The sequence below is a fragment of the Pocillopora verrucosa genome, chromosome 13 (assembly GCF_036669915.1).
Source record: "Pocillopora verrucosa isolate sample1 chromosome 13, ASM3666991v2, whole genome shotgun sequence".
Lineage (NCBI taxonomy): Eukaryota > Metazoa > Cnidaria > Anthozoa > Scleractinia > Pocilloporidae > Pocillopora > Pocillopora verrucosa.
In genome coordinates, this window is record NC_089324.1 from 13134425 (window position 1) to 13146715 (window position 12291).

General features: G+C 36.4%; 1 protein-coding gene across 1 annotated transcript; it reads left to right on the forward strand.

The window, feature by feature from the left end:
* The first annotated feature begins 3 nt into the window (after positions 1–3).
* On the forward strand, positions 4–10609 carry LOC131776189 (basal body-orientation factor 1). Its single transcript, XM_059092358.2, has 15 exons — positions 4–139; positions 825–947; positions 1486–1609; positions 2052–2117; positions 2548–2610; positions 2861–2941; positions 4718–4869; positions 5855–5951; positions 6125–6172; positions 6746–6814; positions 7376–7488; positions 7957–8047; positions 8166–8233; positions 9435–9695; positions 10271–10609. Exons 1-15 carry the CDS (start codon positions 90–92, stop codon positions 10464–10466), a joined length of 1602 nt encoding a protein of 533 aa, XP_058948341.2. The 5' UTR covers positions 4–89; the 3' UTR covers positions 10467–10609.
* The last annotated feature ends 1682 nt before the right edge of the window (positions 10610–12291 follow it).

Consider the following 12291-nt stretch of genomic DNA (forward strand, 5'->3'; position numbering starts at 1 on the left):
ACTAAAGAGAGTCAGCCATTTTGAGAAAGTAAGTCAGTGTGATCGAAGATAGTTTGTGTGGAAAAGTCGTCCTATATTCGAGGAAAAAAATGCCTAAAAAAGCCAAGAAAGCGAAAGGAGGAAAAGGAAAGAAAGGAGGGTACGTTTTGTTGCCATAAATCACGACAGATTTACGCTTTTGCTTATTCAATTGTCAGCTCTAGCCCGGACGATTGGAACTGGGAAAACAGTGCCTTACTTCTTGTACTTAGTACACTTGCGTCTGTCATTAATTCGGCATGAGAGGCACATAAGTTTCTTTGAGTTTCTTATGAAACTTAACGCTAGTACACTTTCAATCGATCTCAGATCAAAACATATAAAGAGGAATTACAGTATGATAAAGGGGGTAAACTTCTAAAGAACTGTGTTGATGCTTAATGGGGGGAGAGTATAGCAGGGTAATTTAGTGCTATCAACTGAGTTGAAAACGTAAATTGACCACTGTAAAGAATTTATAGGCTGACGTTTCGAGCGTTAGCCCTTCGTCAGAGCGATTCGTCAAATCGATTCGTTAGCCAATCTGACGAAGGACCAACGCTCGAAACGTCAGCTTTGTTTGGCACTATTGGACATGATAAAAATTTGTTTTGATTGAATGAACCATAAAGAGTCTTCTACATGAACTGAGTACTTAAGTTATATCAAAGTAAGTCAATGGATACAAGCACGGTATAAATTAAATTTTCGCTATGAGATCAAGTTAGAATTACATGTAAGTGAGAAACTATATTATGGTGGAACATGTATGGATATGAACTTGGGTATGTTTGGTTAATTGACAGGAAGAAAGGTAAAAAAGAAGGAAAGAAGTCCAAGAAGGAATCAGTTCTCAAAGATGCGATGGCTAATGCCAAACTGTGGGAAACTAAATTGGAGGCTGTGGAAAAATCTCGACAAGAATACAGGTAAAACTTACCAGTGATGTTTCCATTACCTTTTGATAGTGTTTGTATGATATATGAATAGTTTTTTTGCAAAGTTTGTGGTGTACTTTGGGCATATGCTGTATTGATGTGGGTAATTTTACACAATAATTTGGTTTTCACAACTGAGTTGTTAATTCTTATCGGCCAGTCTATAAAGAAATTCTAAATATGACTTTTTGAGCATTAGCCCTTTGTCAGAATGTAGGACCAATGTTCAAAGGGCTTGGGATGTAGTTTTGAAAATTTTGCTGGAATGTTATTGGGCCTAAAGGTGATTTATTTGCATGACTCCCATGCAATAACTGCTCTGAGTGCCTGATAACTGATTAAGAGACAGTTATATTGTGAATTTATAGGATTGCTGTTTGCTGCATCTTCAAATCCCCTATCTCCTCCTCAGCCCTTCAATTTTTCTTAGAGCACAGTCTTGACTGTTAACAATTAGCATGTTCTTCAGGTAGATACCTTTTATTTTTAAAATGTACCCATTTGAATTAAATTTTTTTTTTTAAAACAGAGAAAATGCCAAGCGCTTGGTGTATGAGAATGATATTTTACAAATGCAAATGGCAAGCACTGAGAAGGACACACTGGATGTTATATCTTATCTAAAACAAGAAGACAGCAAGAAAGATGATCAGGTATTTAATTGATAGCTTCTGTCCAGACACTGTGATAAAAACATTTACAAACAACCAAAAAACAAAAACACAATAATAACAAAAACAATTTTGTTACAAAAACACCGTGACCGTGTTCTACCAACTGGTTAGTAAGTTTTATAACAAAGATGATGTAGTCTCATAACAGGCCATCTTTAGCAAATTTCTTTAATTTTTTTTCCTCCAGTACAAATTTTTTGCTCTGACATTCAACAAATTGGACATCAAATGCAGCTGTCAGAATCAAAATTCCTGCCATAATTTTAAGTTGATGTTCTGTTAAGGAAAAGGCTAAAGATTGATGTAGTTTTAATTTATTTCATGTGCAATTAAACACATTCTTCTTATCACTAATTGTTCACTAAATTTAGTAACATAATGGCTATGATTTACATGCAGAGTCTGAATGCTATAATTTCAGGTTTCCAAGCTTCAGCAGGCTCTGAAGGAAGTAAAGAGGGAGGCAAGAAAAGAACGGCAAGCTCTTGTGAGTAATATACAATGTATTTTGGTTTGAAGAGAAAAAAAAAATACTGTCATCTAGAAACTTGTCAGTGCGATCCAAAAAGTGCTATGTATGGAGCTGACTGAGACACAACAGTCTCAAACCAATCAAACTAATTTTCTTTCTGGACCAAAACAATGTAGTGACTACAAGAATGAAACAAAGCATCATTTCAGTACAGCGATATTGGTATACAATGTACAATGTTATCATTATATCCTTTTCTGCTCCATGAGGCACATACAGTGTACAGTACATGTATAAAGACTTCATTTGTATTATTGTAGATTTGCTGGTAGAACTTGTATAGTGACACATTGACTGCCAGCCAACTGTTGCTATTATAACTACAAATATATTGCTTCAGAGAAAAAAATTAATTTTGTTTAAATTTGACACTCTTATATTGTAGGTTGACGAATATTCACAGCAGATTCACCAACTGCAGGAATCTCTGGCAGAGAAGACCAATGAGGTGAATTTTTTTTTTTAACTTTTTACTTTTCATTAAAAATATATATTTTTTTTTCAATTGTTTACATGTACTAAGTATTGTTTTCCAAAATAAAGTTAAGGTTTTCCCCTTTGTTTGTCACATAGTGCTGAAACAGGGGACAATCAGAGTACTTTCAAACCAATTTAGCCTAGAGTCATTAAAAACTACAACATACATTTAAACTACCTATATATACATGAGTTTTAATAAGTTTTGAACATCCTGTTAGGTGAAACTGATGCAATCTGAGCTAAAACTTGTGAAGGAATTCAGACGGAAGAGAGCCCAGATGCAGCGGGAACTAGATGAGGTACAGGCTTTTTTCCTCTGTCTTTAAAGATGTGAAAATGTAATTTACTATTAGTAGTGTTGTATCTTAGGGACAGAAATCCATCAACAGGTCTCATCCTTTAAAGATCCTGTGTTTGGTTTTTATTGCAACTACTAGAAAGGGTGATGTACATTGTACAACAGTTTAATAGCTTCTCACTGGCTAATTTTCAATTATTGAACGAGACTTAACAATTTAAAATGTCTTTTCCAATTATGTATAACATCCTCTTTTACATGTCAAGTAGGTCAGTTACCTGGCTCCACATGCAAATCCCCCATATGCTGTCTTGAAACAGTTGGCACCTCAATTTGGGCAAAAAAACATTACTTGGTTAAGGCATGTGTGTCCCTGTAGCTCCTAATTGATCAACTGATTGCCAAAAAGTGGAAATATGAGTGTGACTCTTGGCCTTTCTGCACCAGCAAAAAAGTTGTTCATTTAGACAAATCTTTTTTCATCACCAACATTTTACAAGTGCAGAATTGGTTTGTCATGACTTGGATTTTGGCTGAAGTGGCCATGGACATCTTCAAACCCACTTCTGACAAAACTTGTTCTAGGTATTAAATCTGGACAAAATGGAGTAAATAAACCAAACCATAATAAACTTGTCAATCATTTATTGTAAAAGCTATAACAAGCACTTAATTGAAAAAACATTAGTGTACTAGAAACTATGGCAAAAATTGTCTTTTGTTGCAAAACTCTGGGAGTCTAAAATTTTAAAACAACTTAGGATTAATCCTGGAAATTGGAGGTGGAATCCTTTGCCAAACAATGCTGGTTAGTCTTATGAACACTCAAGTGCTGGCTGAATTTGACAAGTAACAGCTGAAACAAAAATTTTTCTTGACAAAATTTGTCTTTGATTTAGTCAGTTAAAGTCTTGTTTTGTCTGCTTGTGCAGGAAAATTCTTGTTTTGTCATTACTTAACAAATTTTGGCTAAAGTGGACAAATCTTCAAATCCACGTTGACAAAACTTGTCCTAGGTATTAAAACTGGACAAAATGGACTTAAAATAAACAAAACCATAATAAACTTGTCAATCATTTGTTGTAAAAGCTATAACCAGCGCATATTGAAATGACATCAGGCTACTAGAAACTAAGGCAAAAATTGTCTTTGCTGCAAAACTCTGGGATTCTAAAACTTTAGAACAACTCAGGATAAATCCTGGAAATTGGAGGTGAAATCCTTTGCCAAACTATGCTGGTTGGTCTTATTAACAGATCAGGTGCTGGCAGGATCTGACAAATTTGAAATTTTCTAACACAGATGCAACAGCTGAAACAAAAATTTTCCTGGACAAAATTTGTTTTTTATTTTGTCAGGAAAATTCTTGTTTTGTCTGCTTTTGTGAAAAGGCTCTTTGTGAGGTTAAATTTGAATTCTGGGCACAATCTGTAGTTGAATTGTCTGCACAATATCTCTTTGGAATCTTGAAATGGGACAAGTGTCATAAGCCTGTACTGTCCAAGATCTCATTAGTAATTCTTCTCACTGTCTGCCATAGAATTTCGTAAGATGCTACTTCTGAGAATTTGATACTGGATCAACTAGAAAATCCTCAAACTTATATTTTTCTTTATTCTCATCACCTGTCTGCTTGATATTGTATTGATATTGTGAGGAGAAATTCTGTCTTGGTCACTCATGGGGGTTAAAGTACTCATTTTATGGTGAAAAAATTAATGAGGTTTTTGGAGCAGAAGTTCTCAATCAAAAAAAAATTTATTTCTCTCATAATTAGATAAAGGAGAGCATGTTTGCTACTGAGAGACACCACAAGGACACTTTACAACAAATGGAACACAAGTTTTTTGAAGAAAAAGTTCGATTACAGCAAGAAGCAAGTAAAAAGATTGCAGAACTTGCAGAGAGAGCTCATTCAGAGGCCATCAGGTAACAACATTTATTTCCAAGGACACATGGACTAATTGTAGGTAGAGGAGGTGTATTTGACCTCCTTTGGTTGGATAAAGTCATGATAAAGTTACTTTTAGTAATTGTATGATCTTTAAAAGGTAAAATAATAATAATAATAATGATGATGATGATGATGATAATAATAATAATGATAATAATAATAATAATAATAATAATAATAATGATAATAATGATAATAATGATGATGATAATAATAATAATAATAATAATAACAATAAACAGGAATTTAATTTTTTGCAAAGTCCAGGAATACATGGTCCAAGGTCCTCACTTGATGAAAATTTTAAATAAGAGCCATGATGTTATTTGAAATAAAAAATTATAAGACTGAAGATTGTGGAGTTTGGTAATCATAACAATCCCAGTGATATACACTACATGTACCTATAGTGTATATGTGACTTAGATTAATGAGGATGGAGACAGAAATTAGGGACACAGGAGAGAGGAACTAACAATTCAGTATGAGGGGAAATAGAAAGTCTTCAACAAGGAAACATACTTTACTAAAAAAATCGAGAAAAAAATATCACGTTATGATAACGAAAATCCACACCATGGAAACCCTGGTGTAAAACCTCACAGGTTCGTAGGGGATCTTTTAGGATTGTCGAAGACCCGCCAAAAATCTTTAAAAACAAGTATCTTTAAAGGATCCTTAAAAGCATCCTTTCAAGGTTCTTAAGAAGATCTTTGTAAGGATCGCCTAGAATTTAATCATTATCTTACAAGGATCTTTTTGGGAATTTTTGCAAGATCTGTGCAAGGATCCGTCAGGATCCTCAAGAACCTTAAGAATTTAATGAAAGTCTTTCCAAATTTGCGTTGATTTCGGGAAACATTACATCTTGTGAGCTGTTCTAGAAGTCGTAGTTCCAGCGTACTGCTATTGATAATACTTACAATTAAGTTTAAGCCATTCTTACGTTTGAATTCTTAGTAATCTTGATGAAACAACACGATCCGTATACAAAGAGAATGTGCGTTTAAATGCTGCCTTGGATTTCCACATTAAGGAAGGACAAGAACTAAAGAAGGTTGGTCTATAATATTAATTTGTGTAAAAAAATTGTCATTAAGGCCTTTTTTGGTGTCAAATTATGACAATCCTAATAATAAACGTATACGTGTATGCCATATGTTTCACATGTTTGTGTTTTTCCTTTTCTTGACGTCCAAGATAATTTTGTTTATATTGCATTTTTTAAAGGAAAAAGAAGCCTTGAGTACAAAGACTAGCAGTCTTTTATCTGAGAAGGTATGTTTGATAAACCATTAGGCATAGTGATGTTGAGTCAGCTTTATCTACGCAAAATGGGAGATTTCCGTTTCTTTAATTAGAAGACGGAATTCTGAGCCGAATATATTTTGCACGACAAGAAATCGCGGAGAAAGTCGAGGGTTTGAACTTACGCAGCAAAGCTCACTGTGTTTTCCAAGCGCGGAAATACAGATGGTAGAGTAAGATTTAGCACAAGGGTGAATGGAGGAAAAAGCAATTTTTTTTACGGAAAATTTGAGTGTCTTTAACGTTGAATTATAGCGGAGTGCGCGGAGCGAATCCCCATACTTATCAAAAATGGTAGAAATAAGGTTACGTAGAATCATATTTTAGGGGATAATTGCCATAAATAAACAGTTCTATATATTGACGGTAATTTTTTTCGTCCTTTGTATGTGTTTGTGGTAATCTTGTCCTCATAATGTTTTCTTTGTATGTTTGATATACGAAATATCCTCTCAGTTTTTATGGGCTTGGCTCTAATCAGTACTGAGAATGTGAAGACATGCTATGCAATACTTACCTTTCATTACATTTTGTTCATCACAGGAGCTTAATGGTATGATCGTGCAAGAGAAAATTGTTGAAAGCAAGCAACAGAAAAAGCAAATTGAGGAGGTATGAAGGTTTCCCAGTTCTCTTGCGTCGTTATTCCACTTTGACTACGGACAGTGTATATTTACATCTTAAATTCAGAATTCTTTTTAACTTTGTACTTGCCAACTTTTTGGGGTGGAAAGTGTACAAAATTTTATCGAAAGAGTGCTGTAAAGATGAACTGATCATATCGATGGTTCTCACGTTGGGCCAAGTTTGTTTTTCTTTACAGATACTGTTGGAAAAATCGGTAGCGTGCGGAATTGTTTGACAGGCAAAAATGCTTCGAAAAACTGTGTGCTAAGAGCATGATGGGATTTGGGTAAAGAGAAACTCACCCCGGCAGTCTTTGGTTTGTCATTCGTGCCGAGTAGTCGCTCGATTTTCTAGCTTCAAAAGAAGACTTCCGAAACATAACAATCCCGCTCTTTTAATTTACGGTTAATTTTATCACAATGTGTCCTTTAATGGGTCGTAAAAATCATGGGTCTGTGTGAATGCTCCTATCCCTTTCATTATCTATTTAATGTACGTTCGACCATTTTCTGTAGAATGACGTTCTCTTTCGATCCTCAAACTTAGCTCCAAGAGAAGGTGAAGACATTGGAAAAATCTCTCAGTCACGTGGTGCGTGAATTCGAGGCAGAACGAGCGTCGTTGGTGCAGAAGTCAGAGGATGAAACCAGAAGTAGTAGGTAAGAAGTCAGTGTAAGATTTGATACAGTTCTGTAGATTAAGGGGAAAATGTTTTAAGTTTCCGCACTGCCTTAAAGACGTGAAGATTGAAACTAAGGGTATTTCTTTTATTCGGTCTTTTTTAGCTGTATTTTGTTTCGTTGGTTTTTGTTTCGTTGGTTTTTGTTTTGCCTTGTTTTTGTTTTGCCTTGTTTTTGTTTTGCCTTGTTTTTGTTTTGCCCTGTTTTTGTTTTGCCCTGTTTTTGTTTTGCCCTGTTTTTGTTTTGCCCTGTTTTTGTTTTGCCCTGTTTTTGTTTTGCCCTGTTTTTGTTTTGCCTTGTTTTTGTTTTGCCTTGTTTTTGTTTTGCCTTGTTTTTGTTTTGCCTTGCTTTTGTTTTGCCTTGTTTTTGTTTTGCCTTGTTTTCAAATCTTTAAACCAGTAAATTATTCATATTCATGTTTTGATATCATGTCCACTTTCGTTTCAGAGCTGAAATTTCGAGGCTACAGAGAATAGTAGAACTTAAAACAAAAGAGATGAATCGTGTCAAAAGACTGGCGAAAACTATTTTAGATCAGGTGAGATGGTTCGCACATGTTCAACTGCTCAACTTATTAATTATTTTATATCTAAAACGGGGTTTGAGTTCAGCGGCATCGTTAAACTTAATTTTGATCTTTTTTTTTTCTTTTGTAGCGAACGGAAGTCGAACAGTTTTTCTTGGACTCACTGGAATACGTCAAAAATGAAATTATCAGAAACAGGTACTGGGATGAGGCAACATGTTGATGGAAATGTTGTGACCCTTGTGGTTACTCAGAAAGTTGCATCAGCATTTCGAAAATTATTTGAATAGAACTGTCAATTCTTTATGCTTTCCTCTCTTGAACATTTGAAAATAAGGAAGGCAAGAATCGTTGCGTAAATGTTTTAAGGGTAAAATCGGCTTTACATAATAGGGGGAAAGTTCAAAACGCGCCAAAATCTGCAGAAGATTCTGTGTTGAATGCAATCAGTATAATATCGCAGTGAGTGGCCATGATCTATGTTGATAAGCCAAAAAAATTTTTTTAGGGACAAAACGCTTCAGAAAAGTCTTCATTATGTTAATTTCAGCTTTCTCAGATTGTTCTAACGGTTTTCCCGACAGCCCTCAAAATCCGTAAAATCGATTAGAAAATCTCTCTAAATGTCGGAGGACCATTAGAAGTCCAGTTCGACTTAAAAAATTTCAAATCTACTCGTTTTCGTACGCGCGACAAAACATATTATAACATAGCTAGTAAATTTGTCTAATCAAATTCATTTGCGCGATCGTGCTTCCTATTCCTATTGTTCACGCTCATGACGTCAGCAAACAAATCCCTCGAGAAAAAATTTCCATCAGGTTGAAAATGTTCTAAAACAATTGGTTCATACGTCATCTGTGCGTTCATCGAGATATGAAGCCCTTGGGAAGTTTGGAGATCACTCAAGAAGCTACGCCTCGAGCAACTCTTACGCATCTTTCGTGCTCTCCAAACTTCATATCTCGATGAATGCACGCTGACGTATGAACCAATTGTTAATTATATCATTAAAATTTCAATCATTTGAATTAACTAATGAGCGCGCGCCTTAAAGTGAACAACAAAAAAAAAAAACATGAAACAAAGTCCGTAATTGCACACGCCAGGGCGAAAGTACGAAGTTAGTTCTGTCAAAATTTTTGTTTTTATTAATTCCTTAAAAGCAGAAAAGGTTGCAACACAGATGGTTAAAGAGAAACGAAAACTAAAAAAAAAGTACAAAGAAAGAAAGCGATGTTGTTTAGAAGGATGTTGTCTGAAATTTAGGGCACAAACGTCGCCTTATTTTGGTGGAGACTGGGTATCCGCTTAAAAGATACTGTGATAGTACCTCGAAAAGACTGAACGTAGTTTGTATCAAATCCTTTTCTCATTTTCAGCCATTCTTTCTTTTTAGAATACAATATCGAAAAGATGCCCAAAATGCCTACCAACAACGCATGCTCGAAGCTCACGCTGGCCACAGTGATTTCCCGCGCGTCAGAACCTTCCGCCCATTAGACAGCAGTACAAACAATGTGTTTGATGACTTGAAGGAGGCCGAGCGGTGGACTGGGGTCCAAGGAAAAGTTGACATGTCTGAGCTAACCTGGGAACAACGCGAGCGGATTTTAAGGATGTTGTTTGCGAAAATGAATGGTTTCAAAGAAAAGAGAAGGTACGGTGTTTCCCATAAGTCGATGGTATCATTAGCCTACGCGTAGCCGTACTCTCCCCACCCCAAGGTGAAACGGGCTGTAGGGGAGGGTGCGGCTACACGTAGACTATGGTATCGCTGGTATCTATGTAACGTTTCCGCTATGTATCACTATCTCTACTACCCAACGGGAGGGTAACATGACGTACGAGAGTAATCAAACAATACCCAACTTTATTTTCCATTAATACGTCATTTTACTATATTAGCGCAACAGAACACGCAAGATTTGCGACGGTATCACATTGTTGAGCAGTGCAAAATACGGACGGAAAGCGAAGCAACGACATGGCCCCGCTTTTCCTTTAGGTTCGACTGTTGAAGTGGAAAAAGGTTTTTTTCGTTTGTCAACATTCTGCCCTTTCCTTTTATTTTCCCTCGCTTACGGAAAATATTGCGGTACTCGCAGACATCGTCTTGTGTTGTTTACACCATCTTACATCAAGTGTATATTTTTGCATGTCTTCTTAGTGAGCAGTTTTTTTGCGTGCGTGAATTTAGTTCATCTCTGAGTATTTCCTTCTTCTTTTCGCTAGACCTAAAGCACCAGCACTTGAGCCAACGCCTCCGGATTCCCATTCAAAAGCTCTACCTTCCGAGCAGATACAGAAAGCAATGGGAGACAGCACATTCCTGACGCAGCAAGATGTGGGTGGCCCATCACTTCCTGCGGCCCTTCCACTCCCACCCGTTGCTGGCACTCAGACTTCGACTGCGGGTACTGTTAGTTGAAACAAAGAACTTGATACAAGCAGAATCAGAGGTTACATCTCCTTGCTAAAAAGAGTAATGTGTCGAAAAGATGTTGAATAGTGTGTTTATAGACATAGTTGTGTCACTTTATGGATACTAAAATGGTGTAAATAAACAAAAAATTTTAGTTACTGAGTTGTTTTCGTCTGCTTTGACGTCTGTTCTAGAGCGTCTGTTTCAGTCTAATGTGCAGGGCTAAATTTCCGAAATGAGTTGTCATTCACACCTTTACCTGCTACCTAACGCTGTGCTGTGTCGTGCGTCGCAACCACAAAGCTTTTCCACCATTGAGATGGTAAAGCTCAGAAAGAAACATAGCTTCAATTATCGCTTCTGATGAGGTAAACGCTCTATTCCTGGTTTCCGATGAATGAGACTGTGAGAATAACTTCCTGTTTATGACGTGACAGAAATCAAAAGCCAAAGAACGCGCCTACTGCAGGGCGGGAAGTGGAAAAGACTGGAGCTGCTCGGTTTTCACGCGCGGTTACAAAGGAAAACTATAGCGAACTTGTTATCGCGAGTGGTGAAGATTCAACATTGAGTTAAATGCGTGGACAATCATCGCTACATTTGGAATCAAATGGAGATCTAAATCAGAAATAGAAGAAGAGACTTTCAAGGTGACCAAGCTTTAGCAGTAACTGATGCGATGACAATTTGCGACAAGGTACAAGGTAGACGAGTGAACGAAAATTGAATCTTTATCAATTATTATTTAAGTCGTATGCTTTCATTTCCTCACTAGTCCGGATCTACTCGTTCTTTAGATTTACACAGATAACGTCGTTAACTGTTACACTAAGGTACTAGAGAAATACCTTCAGTCTTCTAGTTCGAATCGTATCACTTTGCCGGAGTTCTAACTGACTCCTTAAGCTGTTTCCCAGAACGAGACACTAAAGAGTTTAATCTAAAACTACGAAAAATGTAAAAACGATTATCTAACTTACAAAAATGGAGTATTGTGTAGAGCTGAATAATAATAATAATAATAATAATAATAAACATTTACAATTCTCCATTTCTAAACCTTTACGCCACACCAGTGTTTTTGGATGTCAGGTACAACTATTTTACTACTGATGTGGTAGTTAAGTTACAAATTACGATTATCAATTGTTTTCTTTTCCGATGTTGAATAATACACGGAAATGTACTTAGCACATGAAAAAAGTTTACTTTTACGCATTTTCTCAAATCAACCTGAAAATGGCGAACAGACATGGTCCTTTTTCTGTCAGGAGATAGAAATCGATAAAGATCCAGTACTGAATACATTTTGGAACACCTAGAATCCCTCGAGGAGTATACGGCTTTTGCATCAGTCACACTTGGAACTATGGTTGCCAAATATTCCGGTGATTTCACCACCTGGCGCCTGGTTGGCCCAAAGAGACCTTGCGTTCAACAACGGCGACAGCAACGGCAACGGCAGCGGTAACGTGAGAAGTCTGGGTCAAGGTGAGCTATGCCGTTGGCATCCCCGCCAAAATTGTGATTAAGATTTTTGTGAAGGAGAGAGCGGACGCCATTTTTGTTTCTTGAATGGTGACCTGCCTTCCAAGGCCTTTAAAGTAATAAGACATACGTACAATGATGGTCGATGAAATGTCTTGAAATTAGAATTGAAACCATCGGATTGCTAGAACATTATTTAACATTCACAACGAAATTGTCAAAAAATAAATCTTGGATTTCATAAAATATCATAAATAGTAAACTGTTGAATGTCAGCGCCTTCGAATTTGTTTATAAGAAATTGTGAATATAAGAATGTTGGACGTAGTCAGGAATTCAAGTG